The following is a 24,539-nucleotide window of genomic DNA, read 5'->3' on the forward strand; positions in this document are numbered from 1 at the left end:
CATGTTATACATCTAGGGCGCCTGCAAAGAAAATTACCATCAACTTCATTTATATCCTTCATGTGCATAACCTCTGAATATTTTAATCTACTTGGTGCCAAGACAGATTTGATGTTTCTTGCCTTTTGAAATACAACTGGTGCTCTAGCTGGTAATTTTTTACCAATAATCGGGTCATTCAACAGGATGTTCCAATGGGAGTTCAGTATCGATTTGATCTTGTAAAATGCATTGTTATATGGAGCCACGTCGTGGAATACTGGTTGCGGTTGCGATCTGGTCTGGACCGAGTCCAGGAAGTTATTCACAAAGTGCACCACCGGGCCCCAACACCAGGGAAGCGCTATCCCCACACACTCACACTCTGAATAAAGTGACACTCTGCGGCTAATACCTTTACACAGTCAGTGGTCAGCACAATAAAAGGGAACCTGTCCCTATTGCCTTAGAGGTGGGAAGGGCATGTTGATATATATATGTGATATGTCTATTTCTATTATTGATTAGTAAAGCTTGTTCAATTGCAACTGTGAGTGGTTCGTATGTATATTGTGTCCGGTAAGAGAATACTCCCATCTCTCCGGGACCACTTATCGGTGGAGGCGCTGCACTGTGAAGATAAGTATATACCCCAGGTTCCCAGTGGTGGAAGCTCAGCCCTCCTGGTTGCCAAACAGGTAAAGCACCACGCTGAGGAAAGGAGAGGCCCCTTCGTTAGAAGACTTGCTGGATGAAGTGAAGAGTCATGAGGCTTACACTAGGTTACATACTCCAAAGAAGACCCAGGACTCCCGCAAGGATGAGACCAAGGGGCCCACTACACAGGGGGTGAAGAAGGAGAAGGACGCACCCACCTCTGGAATGTCTGGGTCCTCTACCAGGTCCCCTGGCTGTTAAAGCTCTCGACCAGACTATCGCTGTTTCAACTGCAGGGAACCAGGCAATGTCGCTAGGAGCTGCCCACACCCCAAGAAATTCCTCCCGGGAACCAAATTCTTCATGGTGCAAGTACCCCAATGCTCACTACCTTTCCGGCACTGCCTGCAGAGGAGTCCGAAGAATTGGGGTCCCTCGGAGAAGATACTGTAGTCTTCCCCTAGACGCCTACAGTCGAGTGGAACCCACGGCCCTCATTTGAGTCCTTGTGGAAGACATCTATGCTTCAGCCTTACTGGACACTGGGTCCCATGTGACCATTATCTATCGGGGGTTCTATGACCAACACCTCCGCCATCTGCCCTTACAGTCGGCCGAGAAGCTGAAGTTGTGGGGCCTTAGTAAGGAGGACTACCCCATCGACGGAGTAATAACGGTAAAGATCGACATATCCCAATTGAATACCAATCGGATGCATCCCATGATGGTGGAAGCCCTAGTCTGCCCCGAGCTCCAAGAACAACTGAGTGCACCTATTATATTGGGAACTAATGCTGACATCGTACGGTCGGAGATTCGCGCCTATCTTCAGGAGACCGGTGAACTACCCCTGTCTCGACACATAGCGGCCGTGGTCAAATATTGGGGCCGAGATACAGCCAACACTTGTTTCTCTCTGGAGACTACCTCTGAAGAGGATATCAAAAAAGGCTATAAGATGGTGCCAGAAGTCAGGGAATGGACTTCGGTCATTCCTGAGAAAATCACGGTGTCCATTCAGAATATATCTCCACATCCGGTGCCTTTGGAGTTTGGACAGGGACTGGGCCGAATATATCCGGTGACGACGGTTGAATCAGTAGTACACGTCAAGGTCGCCGTCGATAAGTAGTCTGATAAGTAGTCAGATACGTGAAAACAGACAGGATAGGGGGAGCGAGGGATTAGAATATATACAATCCAATAAAACGTAGACTCTAAACAGCTGCAAAATAGTGATATAACCTAATATGGTGGACAAGGGCCAGGGAATAACAGGATATATATGTATACTTACACGGCCTTGTGTAAGCACAATCAGAAATGGGTATCTTTGAGATATATCCTAGCCCGTCCACAAGCAGGTATGAGGGGATCAATGGAGTATAACAATAAATATATACTCACACGGCCCAGTGTGAGTAAAGATGATGGGTAGGTGTCTTTGGGGTTAAGTTAACCCGTCCAGGGTAGTTGCAGACAGGTCACAAAAGATTGTTCCCAAGCAGGGCTATGACGGAAGACACTCCTCTGTTGCTTGTAATCAAGCAGTTTACCTCTCCTGTCTGCTGGTCGCTTTCCTTTCACGTCACTGCCTCTTCCGGTCATAGCCCTGCTTGCGAACAATCTTTTGTGACCTGTCTGCAACTACCCATCATCTTTACTCACACTGGGCCGTGTGAGTATATATTTATTGTTATACTCCATTGATCCCTTCATACCTGCTTGTGGATGGGCTAGGATATATCTCAAAGATACCCATTTTTGATTGTGCTTACACAAGGCCGTGTGAGTATACATATATATCCTGTTATTCCTTGCCCCTTGTCCACCATAATAGGTTATATCACTATTTTTCAGCTGTTTAGAGTCTACGTTTTATTGGATTGTATATATTCTAATTCCTCGCTCCCCATATCCTGTCTGTTTTCACGTTTCTATAAGGGCTTTGGATTATCCCTATTCTGGGGTTGAAGCAGAAGGGATCAAAAGATTGTCTCTAAATACCAGAGAGAGATCACAATTGTTGGTTTTATTATTACATACTGAAATCACTTCTGGTCTGTTACTCAAGATAAGTGCCTGGTTTTTCGTTTTTTGTAAGTAGTCAGATACACCTACCCACCCCAATCTCACTTAGGGTGGGGTAAGATGGCTACACATAAATAAGAAAATTGGGAGCCACGCTTGCATCGCGTTATAAGCGGATTCGCGTTGCAACGGATCGCGTTATAATGGGGTTGAGCTGTACTACTATGACTGGACTATATATACAGTTGTTGAAATAAAAAAATAAAAAAACAATATTGTTTGTGTTTTTTTCTTTTGAATCTAAAGTATTAATATAGTGGTTTAAATAATTGTAATTGAGTGTTAATACCTATATATTATTGTGATACATGTGACCATAAATAAAACAATTATAAATGAACTACAGATGTAGCGAGACATACTGTCTCTGAAAAAGTTTAAAGCTGTGGCTCTGGTGATAGTGCTGCAACGTTCGCATGGCAGGGGAGGAAGGGGTGGGGGTGGTTGGAGGGCGTTATGTTTCTTGATAAGACCCCACAGCGATATTCCTCTAGCACTGGGGCACTCATGGTCTCATGGCTTGCCCCATGCCAAAAACAAAGTCTTGCAACTTCTGTATTTGGGAGTTAATGTTTTAAATGATATTGCAACACCCATTGTGACCAAGCACTGCCATCTACAGCACTTACTCCTTCACCTGCTGTTTCTGTAAGTTTCTCACTAAACCTTTTAGATTGTAAGCTCTTCGGGGCAGGGATTTCCTTTCCTATTGTCTGATTTTGCTGCACTTATTGTATATTTATAATTCCCTGTACTGTATTCTTTGTGAAGCGCTGAGTACACTTTTGGCGCTATATAAATAAAGACATACAATACAATACAACAAAAGAATATATTCCACCAGTCCTCAGAATTACTTTGGAAACACTGGGAGCTTCTTCCTCTAGGTTACCCATATAGTCTCAGAGAGATTCACTCACTGTCAGGGCTGCAGACAGATTCCCGGGGCCCAGGACTACTGTAGAGTTACGACTGGTTCCCTCCCCCCTCCCCATGTTGGCAGTCTTGCGAGCCCCCCCCCCCCATTTCCCACATCACAATCCCCCTCTATCTCCCCGCTCTTCCCATGTATTTAATTCCCCTCTGTCTCACTCCCTCTCTTCCTCACCCTCCCTCTCTACTCTCCTCTAATTCTTCCCCCTCCATCAATTACTCCACTCTCACACAATCCCTTTCTCCTCACATGTATTTCTCTCCCATTTGTCGCACTCTTACTCCCTCTTTTCCTCACTCTCTCCAGCTCACTCCCGCCATCAATTAGCCTACTCTCACTCAATCCCCCATCCTCACACTCATTCCTTCCCCTGACACAGACAATCCCCACCATAAAAAAACCCCATCCATCAAATACATATTTAAAAAAAAAATATATATAAAAGAAGCCCCCCCCCCAAATCTTCATATAATTTACGACAAAAAAATGTGCATTAAAGAAGATGCCCCAGAAAATGTTATATATCAAATGTAATACAATATTACTCTGCATGCCAGAATGATTCAAAATATTCACACTAAAAAACACTACTTTGGAAAGCTCCTAAAGTATAAATTTTCTTTCAAAATAAAGGACTATTCTATTTCACACACTAAGCTCAGGTACCTGCAGAAAATGGCATAAAAGCTGCTTTCTTTATGAAATTGCCATCTGAATCAAGGAAATGATTTGGATTGAATTGCTCTGGATCTTCAAATTGTGTCTTGTCGTTCAGGACAGATGTGAGCAATGGGATAATAAATGTCCCCTGGAAATGAAAAAAAAGGTGGATTAGCTTAAATAAATGGTTTAAAAAATGGAAACATTCACACTCCCTTCCTTCACTTATCCTATACTGTATAGAGGACAATTTACACTAAAAATAATATTCATTTTTTTTAAATGCTATTACACATAATAACATAATATTTAATAATTTTACTAATTATTTCTTGGAGTCAATGGAAAATCACATTGTTCATAAAAATCCCAGAAAGTGATGAGTTTCTTTTACTTTGAAAGATGTTATTTAATAAATAACAATATCCTGTAAACTATGCTTTATGTCCCAAATACCAGAAGGCTCGCTTCGCACATGCCTGGAGATAAAGTATATTAACCAGACAATTTCAACCACAATTTGAAGATAGAGACCCTGAAAACACACATTTTAAATTAAAGCTCAGCAATGAAGCATTTTCATACAGTAGTTCTCTAATGTGACTAAATGACTCACTGCATATAATACTGTATGTACTGTACTTACCCTTTTGATCATGCCTTCCAAATGTTGCACTTCCATGCAGTGCTTCTGCTTGCCATCGTACATAAACTGTTTTGGGTTAGAGACTCCTTGCTTTTAAATGTAATGCACATATCCTCATTTGTATTATTTCCCCCTGTATTATTTACTAGAGAACACTGCACTGAGTGCACGTTGTCACTACATAAATAAAAATAGAATGTACAGCGCACTAAAACCCTGACACAAAGAGTACAAATCAGTTGTTGTATAAGTATGTACTTGAGGACTAAATAAAGAAATTGCAAGGAATCTGCTCGATTCGTGCCGGGTTTTGCTGCCAATTCAGGTTTTCCAGACTGCTTGCCCTTTCTGCCTGCAATATAAGGCTCCAGTTCCTGATGGGAGTCACCAAGCAAAGTTCATACGTTTGCAGCTCTTGTTTGTCTTTACAGTCGCGCTTTACCCTTTTGCCTATTTTGATTCCCCTGTTTCTGACCCCGGACCGTGACCCCGACCTCACTGTTTTCTGTCTGCCCTGACCTCTGCCTGTCTCATGGACTTTGCAACTCTGCTGCCAGCCCTGAAGCCTTCCTGCTTACTGACCACGGCTACTCTTACAGGACTCTGTCCATGGCCTCGGTCGGTTTATTTACATCCCTGCCTAAGCCCTGCGGTTCCGCTTTCTGATTTGAGACGAGTGCCGTCACAGAAATGTACAAATGTTGATTTCTTAGGCCTACAGTATGTAACTTATAAGTGCCAGAGGACGAGAATAGATGCAGGTTTCAGCTAAAGCCGGCAGCAGGGTTGAGCAATAATAACACAATTATTGTCAGGTAATTAGATCCCAACAGTATTGTCTAAACAACAAATGTTAGCTTTAGTTTGGAATGCAAATAATAGACTTACTTTTGGAATAAAATATCCTTTAAAGTTGACATCTTTAGTAGTTTCATGTGGCAAGCCCAATGGAGCGACGACAGCAAATCTCTGGGTTTCATGTATAACTGCATTTGTGAAAGGCATTTGTGTATGGTGATTATAGTTAGGTTGTGCTGATCCTATCACTCTTGTGATCTCTTCCTGTACCTTTTCTGAACATAAGAAAAAAAGAATGTATACATACAGTATATAAATATATATATATATATATATATATATATATATATATATATATATATATATATATATATATATATTTATATATATATATATATATATATATATATATGCAAGGAATGTAGGTCTATCAAAACATCAAAGACATTCCAAAATTGGGACAAAACAAGAAATTTCGATATCAGGCGATTTATTAATTGTAAATCATCAGGTGTGCTATACATGGCCTTCTGTAATTGCCAAAATAAATACGTGGGTAAAACTAGAAGACCATTAAGACACCGCGTGTTAGAACATTTCGGCACCATACGTAATCAAATGACACACCAGTGGCCAGACATGTCCAGGAATGCCAAACGGGCACAGCAGTGTCCTTACATTTATTGGTATTGACCAATTTTCACTTGGACTGAGAAAAGGAGGCTGGGATGAGATTCTTTTGCAAAAAGAATCCAGATTGATTTATACGCTCTCACCTCAGGATTTAAATGAGGGTTTTGTTTTCCACCCATTCATTTAACATATTTTGAGACTTTGACAATACAGTATGTCATTTATTTGCTGCTCTTATGCTTACCAGCAACCATTATCATGTTTGACCACTGGATGCCCCCAGAGACTAAGGTCTCATAGGTCCCTGCTGTGTTTTTTCATCTAACAGCAAACACTATCACTTTTGACCACCAGATGCCCTCAGAGGCCAACAGGAATTGACTAGTGATTGGCCAACCAATAGGAAACCTTCTTATTGCCTTTAAATATCCAGGGTTGCAGGAAGTTCTTCCAGCCTTGACAAAGCCAGTAGCGAAACGTACGTAGGCAATTGGATGTGCTGACATCATTGTGAGAGGTGCAGAGACTGCCTGCCCTCCACCTATAGCACTGCTGTAACTTTTTTGGGGGATTGTAACAGGGGAGTTATCCCTGTTCAGGTAATGTACTTCTAATCCAGCAGTGTGGTGGTTAACTGCTGGTAGTCAATTAACAAACACCACCTGCCTGATTAGATGGCTTAGAAAAGCCTGTCTTTTGAGACAGGAAGGGAGACTCCTTAGCTCACACCTGAGCTGAACTTGGAGATACTTGTCTTGAGCCCTGCCAGAAGAAACAGCAGAGCTGCTTTCAAGACACAGGGGAAACTTCAAAACCTGAATGCTGACAAACCCTGAAGAAAAGGTAGCAACCAGGGACAGAGAAGATTTCCCCTCCAAACCACAAGGAACAGATAAGACTTTCATTTATGAGACTTTCTATATCTGCTTATTTCATGCTATATGTTTGGGGCGGGGAGACATGCTTATCTAAGGGAGTTGTGAACTGCATAGTATTTCTCTAGAAATACTCCCAAGTGAATAGAAGCTTTGTTTACCCCTTGTTTGGATGGTTTCCTGATGTTAAGGAAACAGGCGCAATAAAAGGCTTATTTAATTTCACTATAATCAGTCTCCCTTGCATACGTCTGTGAGCGTCCGCCTACATATGTGTCAGAAGTGGGACGAGAGGTGGTCTTTGAAGTTAGAAAGGACTGGAGATTTTTTCTGTGAATTTTTTTTATGCTTTTTGCCTACAAACAGTCTGAGCAACATAAAAAAAAATAAAAAAATCTCATGCAGCAGAGATCAGAGTTAAAGTGATACACACTACTGCACTGAAACTTACAAAACCACAGATGGACTCTTTTCCCCAATCCCAAGAGGAGAGAGAGAGAGATTGCTCAAGCAGGTAAAACCTTATTTGCCTATCACAATAAAGTGTAATATGGTCATTGAAATAGAGGGTTTGCCTTCAAGCCATAGTCAGGGTTCAAGAAGTGAGTTAGCCATTAAAAGGATAGGCGTTTGTTGTTTTCAAATGTTTAGCTGAAGCAGTGAATACAAATGGTGACCCATGAGCGGTACTGATTCTGCAAGTAAAGGCTGCCACACCGCATAGGACTACCAGTTGTGAATGGAGTATATGCAGAAAAATGTGAAAATTGATGCAAGACTGTGCTGAAGCAGGGGAATTTTCAGTAAACAAGTGCTGAGGGTAAAATTGCCTACTAGAAAAAAGGAATTGCTGAACTGTGTAAACGGTTTCCCAAAGTGTGAAGAGTGGATGTCATAATACCCAAAGTTGAGACTGAACTCAAGCAGAAAATCACATTATTTGGCTGAAACAGAGAGATTGGGCTTAGCAAGTAAATGGTGTAAAGAAAACAGAAGTTTTTACCTAGCAACTACACATTCAGCATACCTAATGAGAGATTTACCTAGCAAGTAAATGGTGTAAAGCAAATAGACGTTTTTACCTAGCAACTGCACATCTGTATACCTGATGAGAGAAAATGCATGCACCGTACTGCTGATATTCTAAAACTTACCCAAGAAAGAAAAAGTCTACAGAGATGCCTGTGAGAGCTACGACCTCTACAAGCAAATATGCCCACCTGTAGGACTACCACAATTGGGGGTTCTAGCAAATACAGTGGCAACAGCGACAATAGCGCCTCCTGAGGTCAGGAAGAAAATTACACCTGATAGCCTAAAAATGGAGGACAAGATGCAGCGTTCCTGTAATGAACCCGACCCCACGGAAGAGTGGCCCTTCCAGTACAATTAGGAGGAAGACATCCCTTACGGGGAACCCGAACCGAGTCACATCCACAAAACACCCCAAGAATGGTGGGGGTGCCTGAACTCGGCACGAACAGAAAAGACCGCTCTCTATGATGACGAATATGGTCGACAAGAGAAAGAGCGGGAGCAGCAGATCACCCAATATTTCTGTCAGCTAAAGCAACTGCAAGAAAAGCCTGACATATATAATGAAGCTGCTAAAGTATCAAATAAAAAGGAGACCCCAGTATTCAAGATGGGACGGAGTCATCCAAAACAAAAAGGCGGAAAAAGAAAAAGAAAAGCGGTTCTTCACTTACCGGGGAAGGAACAGACACGTCCGCAGATCCTCTGGAGGAAAAGGGGGACCGAGATGCCCTGCAGCCTAGAGAAAATGGAGATTTCGTCCCGCGGTTAACCGAATATCTAGAGGGCCCAAGGCAGAAGTCGTGTACCCCAACGAAGTGTCTGTCCGGTGCCAACAGTGAGGAATCCTCAACCAACCATCCCAGGGAAGTGGAGCCGGAACCAGTGAGTGATGATCCCTTGACCAGCCCTGAAGATGCCCTGAAAAATGCCAGGCATGACGGTGATATGCTCCGTGAACAATTGAAACAAAAGAAAGATGATTACGCGGAGCTACTGAAAAATAACGTGAAGCTACATGAATATGTTCTCGCAATGTACTCTGCAGCCAGGACAGAATTGGACGATCTCAAGACTGAGCTAGATACTGCAAACGCTACTATTTCCGCCATGGATGAAAAGCAAAGCCAATCTGATAAAATGATGACTAAGCTGAAGCGGAAGTATGAGGAGGCACTATAGCAGATGACAGTCTTTCAGCAAGAGGTTCACACTCTTCGCGTAGAGCTGAATGCCTCACAACAGGTGGTCAACAATGTCCGGACAGAGGTGGACGTATCTCAGAAAGAGCTTCAGACACTCCGCAGAACACTGGATGCCTCATATCATGAGACCAACAGCTGCCGCACAGACCTGGAAGTCTCCAGAAAGGAACTACACAGTCTCATTGAGGAGCTGGCATATCTAAAGAAACTATTGTCAATCTTGATACAGATCTCAAAGTCTCTCAGAAGGAGCTTCAGACCCTCAACCAAGAGAAGGAAGTCTCATGCAGGAGACTGTCATTCTCAAAGCCGATGTGCGTAAATGGAAGGAGGACAGCAAGGAGGCTCTGAATAGTACAGAGACTGAAAAGGAGAAAATTCAAGATTAAAAAGAGAAAACTTAAAACTGAAAGAAGAACATTTTCAGTTGACAGACGAAGTCAAGGAAAAGAATGAAAAGCTACATGAGCTTAAGAAAATAAATAGACTTTTGGAAGGTGAGAAGTTTGAAGCAGAGCATCGACTGCAGAACCAACTGCAAGGTCTACGTACGCACCTCGAGAAGGCCGAGGAGAAGCAGCGAACTCTGCAGGAAGAAAATCTGCAGGCTGTTAAAGAAATTCAAGTGCTGCAGGAACGTCTGATGACCCAGTATTTCCCCGCAAAGCAGCATGAGAAACTGAAGGCTACCCTGAGCATCACCAAAGCATCGCTAGAGGCCAAGCTTAGAACCCAGGTGACCCGGCACAAAAGGGAGCACAAGAAGGTCCAGAAACTAAAACAAGTAACTGTGGCCCAATCAAAGAAATTCATAGTGCTTCACAATGCAATAAAAATGTGGAAGCAAGCTCAGAGAAAGTAAAGCATGCAGATAAATTCCCTGAGAAGAGACTTTCAAGACGCACTCAAAAACCAGGGATCTCTCGCGGATGAGATTACAGTCCTACAAGGACAAGTATTGACCCTGACTAAGCGTCAGTACACCACAGCCTCAAAAACCTATGAAGTCAAGGGTACAGTGAGAGCTGGGAATACCGCTCATCTGAAAGACAAGGTTGCAAAATTTGAACCACCTAAACAAGCACTTGCAAAACCTTCAGCCACCCAACAGGCAACAAAAGAAGGTACACGTGCTGAATCAATACCAGAGGAATACTTAGCTGTTGAAGCTGAAAAGATGGGACATTCTGTGGAAGTGGGTGTGGAATTGCAACTTAACCCCAAATAGGCTGAACTAGCAACCCCATTGAGTGGGAAAAGGGCAAAGAGACAGCTTCAAGAGCGGAAAACTCAAAGGGCTGTTTTTAAATGCTCTGTAACTTCTGCCATACAGTATGCCTACAATAAGACGAGCACCCGACGCGAGGGAAATCTCATGACCGCGCACGTAGCAAAAAGACTATACTTAGAAAAAGTCCTCCTCGAGCAACTGAGGAGTGCTGATCTCAAGCACCTTCAGGAGGAGACACGAATAAACTGGAGAAATGGCTCCAATCCCAGCAGGACTGAGGTTCTCTTCCTCCATCCACTCTCATTCAAGTCACAGAGATATCTAGAATGAGAGTGGAAGGATGGGCTTTGGCCGTGGCAAGCCCGAGCTTCCCACAAACAGGTGAGGTATGTAACAGGGGAGTTATCCCTGTTCAGGTAATTACCTCTAATCCAGCAGTGTGGTGGTTAACTGCTGGTAGTCAATTAACAAACACCACCTGCCTGATTAGATGGCTTAGAAAAGCCTGTCTTTTGAGACAGGAAGGGAGACTCCCTAGCTCACACCTGAGCTGAACTTGGAGACACTTGTCTTGAGCCCTGCCAGAAGAAACAGCAGAGCTGCTTTCAAGACACAGGGGAAGCTTCTAAACCTGAATGCTGACAAACCCTGAAGAAAAGGTAGCAACCAGGGACAGAGAAGATTTTCCCTCCAAACCACAAGGAACGGATAAGACTTTCATTTATGAGACTTTCTATATCTGCTTATTTCATGCTATATGTTTGGGGCGGGGAGACATGCTTATCTAAGGGAGTTGTGAACTGCATAGTATTTCACTAGAAATACTCCCAAGTGAATAGAAGCTTTGTTTACCCCTTGTTTGGATGGTTTCCTGATGTTAAGGAAACAGGCGCAATAAAAGGCTTATTTAATTTCACTATAATCAGTCTCCCTTGCATACCTCTGTGAGCGTCCGCCTACAGGGATGTTTTCCGTATGTCACGCACTTTGCCGCGTTCAGCCGCATTCATGGCTAGACAGCGCTAATAGCGCTAAACAATGAAACCGCCCGCGGCGCCTAAAATGGCCAAAACATGCCACATCTGCCCGGGGTTTTAAATAACGCGTTGAAACGGCCGCATGAGGATGAAGGCGGCTGCCACTGTATGAGTTTGTTGCTACACCATAGTTACCACCGTGACATGGAGACATTGTGTCAGACATTACTAGTCTGTCACCTGTCCAGTCACACATTTTTTGCAAGCTACCTAATTTGTGCAAGAATCTAGAGCTTTTATCTGGATATATTCTATATATGGGTTAACTTAGAGACATTTTGTCAGACATATTCAGCCTGTCATTTTGTCCATGTTACCCAGCTTTGAAACTGATAAAAACTGAGCTAATTGGTTACATGGAATATACTGCTATGTACCTGTGAGGGTTATTGTATCATACCTCCCAATTTTAATTGGTTTGATTGTTACACCACAAGGAGACACCACAAGGAGACACTGCATCAGACACTACAAGTCTGTCTCTCTGTCCAGTCATATATTCTCTGTTAACTACCAAGTTTATGCAGCAGTCAAAAGCTTTTATCTGGATATATTTACTATATTGGCTAAATAAGAGACATTTTGTCAGACATATTGAGTCTGTCATTCTGTCCAGCTATATAGCTTTGAGACTGAAATATGTCTTTACATGAGGTTTAAATTGCACAGGAGCTAAAATGTTTCATCATCTGTGTGATACTATATGAGGTTAACTACAACGAATGTTTACACTATGAGTGATATTAACTCTCCAACATATATGTTCATTTAACAAGGATCTAGGTGTTTATTGAAGTGTGCACTAAAGTGTTCACACTACACTGCACTACCTGCTAGGTGGGGGGCCAGAACTGATGTACAGTAAGTGTTATATATTGATATTCATTTACATATTTGGCCACAGGCATTGCATCCCCACAGTGCAGCAATCACTGAGACTCTCTATGACAGTAGATCCTTTTATTTCTCTGTATAGGGTACTCATTAACCATTCAGAGTCTGGTATTTAGCTACACTTATTTAGATGTGATGTTGCATCTAAACGTGATGGTTTTATATTCCTACTTAAACGTTAAATTGGGACATCATACCCCAGTCTATACCCACTCCATTTTCAATTCACACTTTAGATTAGGCAAGCCTCAGAGGAGGCATAGGTTCACTTACCTGCAATATTTTAATTTTGAGGTATCTCCTAATAAAGATTATTTTAAATAATTCATCAATTCATTACATCATTAGATTCCTCTTGTGTCATCATTGTACATATCTGTTTAGAGTGCTCTAATTATACAGTAGGGGGTTTACTTTTCTATTGTTGCTATATATTTATCTCTCTCTCTCTCTCTCTCTCTCTCTCTCTCTCTCTCTCTCTCTCTCTCTCTCTCTCTCTCTCTCTCTCTCTCTCTCTCTCTCTCTCTCTCTCTCTCTCTCTCCTCTCTCTCTCTCTCTCTCTCTCTCTCTCTCTCTCTCTCTCTATATATATATATATATATATATATATAGTCAGTGGAGAGTAGTTGTCACTCACGTACACTGGCGACACACTTTATTCGAGCTTGGCTAGTCCCACGAATTCGGGTATACCCGGGTGTATTGAGGTTTGTGACTGTTTTCTGCCCGAGTGCATTGAGTTATTTTCCAAGCAGGGATTGAAGCATTTTATTCCCGCTGGCTGCAATACTGCACAGTATATATATATATACTGCATTACAATACATGAATTTATGCCATCTGGTAGACACGCGAAGCATTGCAGCCTATTAAATCCTAATCATTATCATTTAACAGATCAGCCGCCCATCAGCCAGGCATGAACCCAGGCTGGGAAGGCAAATGCAACGGGGCTTGTCAGAGGTGAGGAGTGGCGCATTCCAGGTATCTGCCAGGTACATACCGGGTATTTGCTCGAATAAAGTGTGTCGGTGCAGTATACAGAGGCGGCACACTTTATTTGACTGCGGCTCATTCCGCAAGCCGGGATATGTCCCGGCTTGCGAGCCGCATCCCCTCGGCGTGCCGCGCATCACCGATGCGCGGTCACACGTCATCGGGGGCCTGCGCCCCTGCACGCGTGCACAGGCTCCCCGAGGGAGCCCTGGTGTCCCGCGATGTGGGGGACGGCGGTGGGGGGTTCCGGGGGACCCGGCGGACCCGGAGAGGGGAAGGGGAAGCCCCGATCGGAGCATACAGTACACTGAATAGAGTCTCGCGTGAACTCGATGATGTCATCGAGTTCACGCGAGACTCTATTCAGTGTATGCTCTGTGTAGCACCGGAGAGAGGGGAAGGCGGCGTCCCTCGTGGCTTTCGGTCCCTGCCAGAACCTAGAGGGGCTATTGTGGCAAGACACACCGCGGACATCACACCGAAGTCCTCCTCCTTGGGTTCCTGCGTCTGAACGGGCTGAGTTGTACTCAAAAACGCATTTTTTTCAGCTTTGTTTGTGAGTGTGCATTTTTATCCCTTACTCCATAAATTTATTGTTATACAATTTTACGCTATGAGTGTGCCTGTTTTTTCTGTGTTTTTGTATATATATATATATATATATATATATATATATATATATATATATATATACACACACATATATATATATATATATATACACACATATATATATATATATATAGATACAGATATATACTGTATATATATATATATATATATATATATATATATATACAGATACATATATATATATATATATATATATATATATATATATATATATATATATATATATATATAGATATAGATACAGATAAATATATATATATCTATATCTATATATATATCTATATCTATATATATAATCAAAAAATAAATAGATGATACCGTTCAGTGGCTAACGAAATGCTTTTATTTGTGCAAGCTTTTGAGATACACTGATCTCTTCTTCCGGCGATGTTACAATGAATGAAGCAAGTAAAAGCTATACAATAAACAGTGTCTATTGGAATGTTATCTGTGCTGGTCCTTCCCCCGGTGTGGATGTGTTTTATGGCTGGAGGTGTCAAAAGGTTCCTGAAAGCAAGTGATGAAAGAGTGTGTATGTGTATCAGTGTGATACCTCTACATGTGTATGTATGTATATATATATATATATATATATATATATATATGTATGTATCTATCTACAGGCCCGACACAGTTTATTCTACCATTTGCCCGTTTTGTGCCCCTTATGAACGGGGCTTATTCCGGCTGGTGCCAAAACGGAGCCGCGAGCGAGCCGCATCTTGCCGCATCTTCCCCTTCCCGCACGTTTAATTAAAATGCCCCCTTCCCCTCCCCTTCCCCGAACCCCTGGCTGCTCCCCCTGGCTTGCGCAAAGCTGCGCGCAGCATCCCCCTTACCCCTGCTGCCTCTGCAGCCTTCGGGGATGCCGGGGAACGCTGGACCGTGTGACCGGCGCCAGAGTGACGCGCGGCACGCACCAGGGAAAGCCCCAAACGAGGCGCCGGCTTGCCGTCGGTTTCCCCACACCGCGGCTACGGCCGAGCTCAAATAAACTCTGCCGCCACTGTATAAATATATATATCTATATCTATATCTCTATATCTATATATATATATTTATATATATATACCATAATACTGAGTTAAGTTATGGTGAGTAAAAAAAGTGACAAAAACCCTCCACAGGAAAGCAAATATGCAAATACAACTGTATGCTCATCTGGATGTCTTAGGCAGGTCTGCAACCCCGCCTTTCCCCATTATCACCCAGCATATAGCACTTCCACTGCAGCAAGGGATTCTGGGAAATGACATGCAAATGAGCACACAGTGTCACTTTTTGCCTCAAAAAACGTTTTTAACATGGTTCCCTATAGGCTTAAGCTTGCTGCATGATCACAGCTTTGAGCACAGCCAGGGTTAAGGTGCATACCCAGAAAACCACCCACAGACAGCTGTTTCGACCTTGATGGGTCTCATCAGTGTGGGGTTGATTCTAACTGGGTATGCAAAGAGGCTATGGGATAGGCTATACCATAATACTGAGTTAAGTTATGGTGAGTAAAAAAAGTGACAAAAACCCTCCACAGGAAAGCAAATATGCAAATACAACTGAATGCTCATCTGCATGTCTTAGGCAGGTCTGCAACCCCGCCTTTCCCCACTAGTGGAAGTGCTGTATGCTGGGTGATAATATATCTGTATATATCTATATATATATATATATATATATATATATATATATATATATATAAAACATAATACTGAGTTAAGTTATGGTGAGGAGCCTATAGGGAACCATGTTAAAAATGGTTATTGAGGCAAAAAGTGACACTGTGTGCTCATTTGCATGTCATTTCCCAGAATCCCTTGCTGCAGTGGAAGTGCTGTATGCTGGGTGATAATGGGGAAAGGCGGGGTTGCAGACCTGCCTAAGACATGAAGATGAGCATACAGCTATATTTGTATATATATATATATATATATATATATATATATATATATATAATATCTGTATCTGTGTGTAACCCTCCCTGCTCGGCTCCTTAGGAGTTTATATCAAATGGCTCTTAACTTAGCTTGCTAAGTCTTTGTCTTAATGCAATGGTGGGTGTCAGGAACTTTATTTATATGAACAGCAGCTTTTTAATCATCGTCGATAAAGTCTCATTTACATTGTACACATTATTTTGTGTACAGTCTCATCACTGTTTTCTGTTTGTGCTGTCTGTATCCTCTGCCCTAGCTGCTCCCAATCTCGACCTGCTGGGAAGGTACTGAGGCTTTACTAACTCCTGTTACCTAAGGAATCCCTCTACTGTGGATCGTCGAAAATGCTACCCCTCCTTTGGGCCCTTGCCGAGATTTGTACTACTCTCTCTCTCTCTGTCTGTTGTCAGTATCCCCATCTCGGGTACTGAATGCCATCATGTGGCCTGAGTAAGAGTTTGCTAAGGACCCTCCGATGGGGCTGGTCCTCGGGGCATAGGTTGCCTCTATGTGAATTATTAGAGTAGTGGAATTATTAGAGTAGTGGAATTATTAGGGTAGTGTGGAGCTATTTATGGGGGCGCTATCTAAACAGGGTACTGTCCCTAACTAGAAAATAATAAAGGGATCCTTAACATATACTAAGCATATATAGATTATTAACACTATTCACAGTGAGGTCTCTCACATGCAACGCTGGCAGCAACTGGACCATCTATAACCTTCTCCCTCCTATATATTTTGTGCTATTATATCACTATCACTAGGCACAAGTGGACAGAGTTATAATTCTGCCTATTCACTCTGCGCCATGTGATAGGGAAAAGTAAGTTATTCTGTGTGGGTCCAAAATGTTAAACCTCTAAGCCAATAATAATCACAAAGGGGGGTTACATATGTAATACAATTACAGTATATGTTGCTCTGCTGTACAGTATATTATATTTCCCTTCAGAGAGGTTAAATTGACAATCAATGTTTAAAGATGCCTACATACCATATAATATTGAATGTATACAAAACTATCAACAATATATTCAGTCAGTAATATATCTGGAAACTGTGATCTAGCTATTATAGGCAGAAGTTCTAAACCAAGGAAATGCAAATGGTAATGAATAACCCCATTATATCTGCTCAAAAAGACATAACATGGTACAGTACACCCAGCTGTGAGGAAGCCTTTGCTTTGGTGGTTTAGAGAATTATCTCCTAAACGTATGATTAATGGTTAGATTGTACTACATTTGAAGCAGGAACACCATTCTCTCAGTGTTTACTTTGTATTCACCTATTCCCATGTTAGTGCATATTTGCTGCATTAAGCTTATCATTGTAGAGCCCTTCAGTGGCTTTATAAATGAAAATTTACAATGGTACGTACAATAAATGAAACCTTAAACAATTGTAAATACCCAACCCAATTGAGACAGCTGAATTTACTAGATAATGTCTTCCTAAAGTAAATATTGTAGCAATCAATGCAATCAAATATTATTATATGATCAAAGCACAAGATCACAAGATCTGAGAAGAACCTGTGTAAGCAAACAAACCCATAAGTTATTTTTAAATAGTATTTAGTATACAATACTTTAGTAGGTAATCATTAAACCCATATATGTTTAAGCTTGGTCAACTGGAGAGTCTCCATGTGATTTTCTGTTTTGCATCGTATGTTCTGCGGGGCTTAAGTTAGTCCCTTTATGTGTGTGGGCTAAAATTCCACCTTCCTTTAAGGTCAGTTTTTGTTGCTTGTATATTTCATGAGAATATATTAAACAGTGTTCATTCCAAAAATATTAGAGAGCAAAATAGGGGTGGCACCCGCTCAACCTAGTGTGACCGCTAGGTTGACTGAATCAGACTGGTGCAATAGGGCAAGGAGACTAATCAAAACACAGAGAACACTGTATGATGCAAAGACACAATGCATACAGATAAGGCCCTATTAATGCACTCAAAATCTGAGTGGTAGGTCACCCTAGTAAAAAAGCAACAACACAGGAATAATCTGAACCAAACCTATTAATAGTATTAAAGTATGCTTTATGAAAGTTGGTTAAAAAATGGTACCAGAATAAATGGTGAATGGAATGAACCGAATACAGTAAGTGCTATTGGGGCATTTGGCCAGATTATCTGGCCAATTGCCTCAATAGCACTTACTGTATTCGGTTCATTCCATTCACCATTTATTCTGGTACCATTTTTTAACCAACTTTAATAAAGCATACTTTAATACTATTTATAGGTTTGGTTCAGATTATTCCTGTGTTGTTGCTTTTTTACTAGGGTGACCTACCCCTCAGATTTTGAGTGCATTAATAGGGCCTTATCTGTATGCATTGTGTCTTTGCATCATACAGTGTTCTCTGTGTTTCCAAAAATCTTACACAGAGGAAAACTAAATGTTAAGAGTAGTACCAGTGTCATTCTGCTAGTAGACATTAAAAAACATTGCATTTTGCAAAAACTTCTTAACAAGAACTCACATAGTACAATATATTGAAGTCACTACTAAAAGTAAGTAACCATAATTTCAGCATCATAGCCAAATAGATGAAGTACCAGATTCTGGAATGCACAGTTCATTTGGTTACGGATCAATAAGAATTACCTTGAATATCTGGGTATTTCATCATCAGAAGAAGAACCCAGCGAAGGGTGGTAGTTGTTGTCTCCATTCCTGCAGAAAGAACATTTCTTATAACACTGGTCAGGCTTTCATGATGGAAATATGATTGAGGGTTTCTTTCCTCCTGAAAATTAGAAGATAAGTAATGCATTGTTACAGTATTTATTTCCAGTTTATGTCATGTGACTGAAGACTCTGTGCCCAAATAGAAAGTGAAATACAGAAGGTGTATTTCTTACAAAATGTCAAGCCGTGGCAGGAAGGTTTAGTGTGTCAGGCAAACACATTTAGAAGTTAATAGTATTGTGTGATAAATCAATCTGTTGTCCAATTAAGTGTTTGAAGCAATTTGAGTAATAATTAAATACATTATTTAATAATGGAGGGTCTGATGAAAAAGATTGCCAAGGTAACAAACCCTGAGGTTATGTTAAATGTATGGAAGGAACCTCAGATCCATGGTTTCAGGCTCAGGATTATGTGACCACGCCAATAATGGAAAAACACCTTTCCAAATCAAAGTGAAAGAATGCACGATTTTGCTTCCCGCTGGATAGCGGAACAGTATACATTCATAAGTGTGCAAAAACAGAAGTTAGAAGATAAAGGGAATGGTTCAAAAAAAATAATTGACATTCTTAAAATCACTGAAAACACTGCTGATGCCGCAGTGGGAGTAGGAAAACAGCTAACACAGTTGAAAAACAGGGAACTTTGCATAGATAATAAACAGCTTGTGCAAAGGATGAAATATAACTAGGAGACAATTAGGTCTCCTGTCTTCCAGCTATACAGAAGCTGAGTATTCACACTGTATAAAAGAAAAAAATAATTTAAAGAACAGTGTTATGATAATATCATGAGATTTTAAATCTTTTAACCAATCTGGTCCTTAAGGGGTTAATATAGCTACTGTTTAATTTAAAAAATACAATATATTGGGTTTCTGACAGGTCAAGACTCTTCCTGGGTTTCTCCAGAGCTTCAAATAAGACTTTATTGGTGGGTTATCACTTATGGCCCACAAAAAGTACAAGATGTGTTGTATGGAGCAAATAGAGTCTCAAGAGGGCATTTGTTTTTTTCCAGAGATGGGATTAAAATATGGCTCTCTTGATAACTATAACTTTATAATCAGGACCCTTTCGAGGTACTTTCAAAGGCATTCTCTAGTGAGTTCTGCAATGATCAGGGTGCGTGGCAAATACAATTTTGAACCAAAGAGTTTCTTTATTAACAATGAGAATATCATGTGATGTCATCTATTCTGCATGATAACAGTTAAATCTCTGCAATCATTGCAAAAAGTCAAACCTAATCATAGCTATGATTTCAATTGAGTAAGGGGTTAATATTAACTCATTGAATGTACCTTACATAGGAGAAAGTTGAGTTGGCAAGAGTAGCCATGTGTTTTAACCCTGGTTGCATATCTAAGTCCCGTGATCACTTGTGTGCTACTTGTGACAGATGGTATATTGGGACTGATGGAAGGGAGATATTGTTAATTTGAGGGACCTTTGCGATGGTAAATAGTGGACCAGCTTGCAAGCTGTGTATTAACCCTTGTCTCGAATACAGGTCACATGCTCACAGGTGTGCCATATGTGACAAACAGTTAGGAAATAGGAATAGTTAGGAAAGAGGAATGCTGCTGTGGCTGCTTTTAATGTGCCTCAAATTGAGGAAAGAGATATTTATGATATGGATTGGGATGTTATAGAAAACGTATTGGTGATTGCGAGACAGAGTATGACCATGGGTTGTCAGTTGAAATAGGGGCCATTCTAACAAAGTGCTAGATGGATGCACAGGGACTTACAATTTCAGAAGCCACTGTATGTCGTTCACCCTCTAGGTGGGAAACTGTATGAAAATGAGGCTGGTGTTTTTGTGTGTGCTTAAGGCATTATGGGCCACACCTTCCCAGACTGCTACATGTGTCAAATGAAATGTCAAATTGATGATGAAAAAATTTATAAGTAAGACTAAATTTACTTTGACGATAGATAATTTCAAGTTGCGGTGATATGTATGAAAGTACTTTATATAAGACACTTACCTCCTTTTGCCGCACAAGGAATGCATCAATGAAGTTCCTCTGATCATTTTTGTCTAAATCCTGTATATGTCTGACATATATACTTTTAATTAAAGCATCTAGTTCTTTCGCCTTGTTTAGAACAGATTTGTGACTGCCAGGAAGAAATCCAAGAACTGGGCAGAAATTATACAGCTGGAAAACGGAAATAAAGCAGTAAAAACAATGAAAACTAGTGTAATACATTACATTTTCATAGAGTAAAGATTTTATTTGTCTCTGCCTCAAGCACTAAGAGTTCAGGGTTAAACAAGAAGAAAAAATGACTTTGCATGAGAAGATGAGGAGCTCTGAATGAACCCTGGCCTTATCCAGTGTGTGTTACTGCACTGTTATAAGACTGTTTAGATTAAGAAGACGTTTAAAGCTAGGTTTAACCTATGGTTAAATATGGTTCAGGTTAACCTCTTTATCGTTAAGCTAAAAGTAATCTCAGTTAGAGTCTGAAGAGGATCTGCATCAAAGAAAGGAGGACTGAGACTTCTGGAGATTCCAGATCTACAACTTCATGGTTCCAGATCTACAACTTCAGGACTGTTTCCAGGAAACACGGATATTCATGTGAGTCACAGGAAGGATTCCTGCACCTTCTATTTAATTAGTTAGGGAATTTAGTGGGTAAATCTACAGTATGAAGGTGTGTAACAAAGTTTGGGACCCCATGCACAAGAGGAATCCCTTATTGCCCTATGGACTGTGTAACTACACCCTCTAAATTGTAAGCTATCAGTGGCAGGGCTTTAATTACCACTTTGTATCTGTTTGTTCATGTTATCCTCACTTATAACTGTATATTTTTTTGCAATTCATAACTCTGTACCCCATTGTAGCGCGCTGTGGATTACGTTGGAGCTTCGCAAATAATCAATAATAATGTTAAAATAGTAGCACCAGGGATACTTTAAGCACTGCGCATAAATAAATTAAGGTCTAAAAGAGTTTATCATATTAAATTACCTCGGGACTCAAATACTTAATTATTTTTCTGGATACAAGGTTTAATATTATTTTATATATTCTGCGTACAGTCAGAAGCATTAACTGACACTATTGTATACTTTAAAAATGTTAATGAAAAAATTTGTAATCTATGGTGATAAAACTGATAACCATAACATTGCATTCTGTACAGTACATGTCAGAGGAAGATGTTTACTTCATCCTACTAATTCTTACTTAATACTTTCTATAGTATTTGCTTAAGTAAAACATATCTGCAACATTTAAAGTACCGAAGTTACAGAATTGTTTTAATGTAACTTCTTATGGAATGCTGCAAAGTATTAAAATGTTTAAGTCTGAAACAATTTAAATTGTCTCCATTATTCATACCATTGTTTCCAACAAATTTGAAAGAAATTCAGTAATCGCGTGGACAGGGATAGGAGCAAAACTTTGGTCAAAATGTTAAATATTACACGTTTTTAGTTTATGCTGGTGTTGTAATTCTTCTGTATGTGACTACTCCAGCCATTCAAGCACCCATGGCAGTATTACTTGAATTTGAGTGAGTTCTCCATTCTGACTCCTGTAGCAACAAATTCTGAATCCGTGCAATAAATGTATCTTTTTACATAACACTGGTGTGGAAGCTCTGAAATAGCGAGTTTATCAAAGATAAATGGAATCTGAGAGCAGGACTTAGAAAGAAAATTGCATTTTTCCTGCATTGGATTGATGCTGGGAGTCTCCGGAGCTGATACACATTAATACCAGCTCCGGAGACCCCCGGCTTCAATTCTATGCAACAAAAATACATTGTCGGTAGCGGGGTGGGTGAAGGGGGTATTTGTCCCATCGTGGGTGTTTAGGCATTGCGGGGGTTGTTGAGGGAGTTAATCCCTTCATTACCTTAGCAGTTTCTACTGGCAGCACCCATGATAAGGGTTCAGCAAGGCCTACAGGGTCCTGTAACCTGTCTGGTCCTTGGGATACACCACCCCTGAACTGATGTCATACCACCTCAATCTCAGTTCCTCCTGACGAGCTTCCTCCATGAATTCTCCTGGTGCCCACCAGTAATCCACAATCCTATCTTGTCTTAAGTTAAACCTGGTACGATCTAGCCAGGCCTCATATCCCTCAAACTTGGGGGCCCACCACCTGGTTTCCTTAACCTCCTCTGGTACCGCTACGGGACCCTCGCCTTCCTCTAACTCTCCCCCGGAGGATATCCCTGAGGTACCCGTTGATCTCGAGTGGGTACCCAGCCTTTTGGGCCTACTGGTAACCTTGACACTGATAGAGCTGGGGCAATCACTCGAAACAGATACCTGTCGCGTATTCCTTCCCCTACCTGACCCGTCATCGGACGTGAAACATTCCCCAGAGTCCAAGTTCTCCCCAGTCCTTTCATCGGAGGTGGTTCGGTACTCCCCAGACAACCCTTGGCTCGATGGTGACCCGTAGGAAAAGGTAATAGGGGTCAGGGTTTTAACTGTGGCCGGGGGTTGGGCATATGGGAATACGGCAGGTATCCGCGGGGCTACGACCCGCATCTCTTCGCTACCTGGCCTGGTGCCATCGGACTGGCCATGCGGTTCTCCCGTCTCACTGCTCCCAGGCATCCGCAGGGCCTGCCAGCTCTTCCCTGATCCAAGCGATCTGTTACAGCTACTCGGTCGTGAGGACGCCGCCATCTTCCATCCGACTCCGCTGTGCCCACCGGAAGTGATGTCCTGGATCTTGCGGGACTCGCCACCGCCATCTTGCGTTGGGTTTCCAACCGGAACCTCTTCCTCCAGAATGACATCCGCCGCCGGAAGTGATGGTTCTGCTCTCCGCTCCGCCATTTTGGACCTTCCGCGCCGCGCGGATCCTCCATGCTTGCGGTCGCCATGTGGTTTCGTTTTTTGCGGTTATTGTACATGGAGCTCCTCTCTGCGGGGCAACTGCCATACCGATACAATAAAGATTGCCCGATGCACCACCTTGTGTACCTAATGTAGGTCTGACTCGTGTTGCACTACCTCAGGCTAGGCTCACTCTCTCTGTGTATGCTTTCTCTCTTCTTTCTCTCCAGTCTGTGCTCTCAGCGGTAAGTGATCTGGAATGGGCTAGAGTACTCTGGCTTCTCCATGCAGTACTTGGACATCTACCTACTCTTGGTCAGTCTAGCGCTTCCTGACCTCTGTTAAAAGGCTATCCCTTTAGGCATCCTACCAACTAGCTCTACTTCAAGGTGACTAGAACAGCTATAGCCCCTCTCCAGACCCACTAACTCCTTCTAGGCTCCCAGGTCATCCCTTCGGTCTGACAACTCCATCAGGCCCCCTGACTACCCCTGGGTTCCGTCCCAACACAGCACTGACTGGCAGCATACACTCTCCTGTTTCCCAGTGTGCCTAGCAAAAGTCTGTCCTGTTGACAGGTATCTCAGCAGCGCTTCCAAATGTAATGGTGTTTCTGACCTGGCTGACCCCACCAATCTCACATTGGCCCCTGTGTTCTAACCAGTCCCCATTACATGGTCGTGTCTGGTGGTGCACCTGTTGGCAACAGGACTCCTGAGTCTCCAGCATGATGGTGTTATGGGGATGTCAACCCAGACAGGCAGCTGAGGTAG

General features: G+C 41.8%; 1 protein-coding gene across 1 annotated transcript in view; it reads right to left on the reverse strand.

The window, feature by feature from the left end:
* The window catches only part of LOC142485022 (cytochrome P450 2K1-like), a 38,166-nt gene extending 14,372 nt beyond the window's left edge, over positions 1-23,794 (reverse strand). Inside the window, exons 1-4 of the mRNA XM_075584252.1 lie at positions 20,936-23,794; positions 18,856-18,997; positions 5,856-6,040; positions 4,328-4,469 (exon numbers count right to left, since the gene is read on the reverse strand). Coding sequence (XP_075440367.1) covers positions 4,328-4,469; positions 5,856-6,040; positions 18,856-18,997; positions 20,936-21,160 — 694 coding nt within the window. The 5' untranslated portion in view covers positions 21,161-23,794. The remainder of the gene's footprint in view (positions 1-4,327; positions 4,470-5,855; positions 6,041-18,855; positions 18,998-20,935) is intronic.
* Positions 23,795-24,539: the final 745 nt, after the last annotated feature.

Source organism: Ascaphus truei, unplaced genomic scaffold, assembly GCF_040206685.1.
Source record: "Ascaphus truei isolate aAscTru1 unplaced genomic scaffold, aAscTru1.hap1 HAP1_SCAFFOLD_513, whole genome shotgun sequence".
Lineage (NCBI taxonomy): Eukaryota > Metazoa > Chordata > Amphibia > Anura > Ascaphidae > Ascaphus > Ascaphus truei.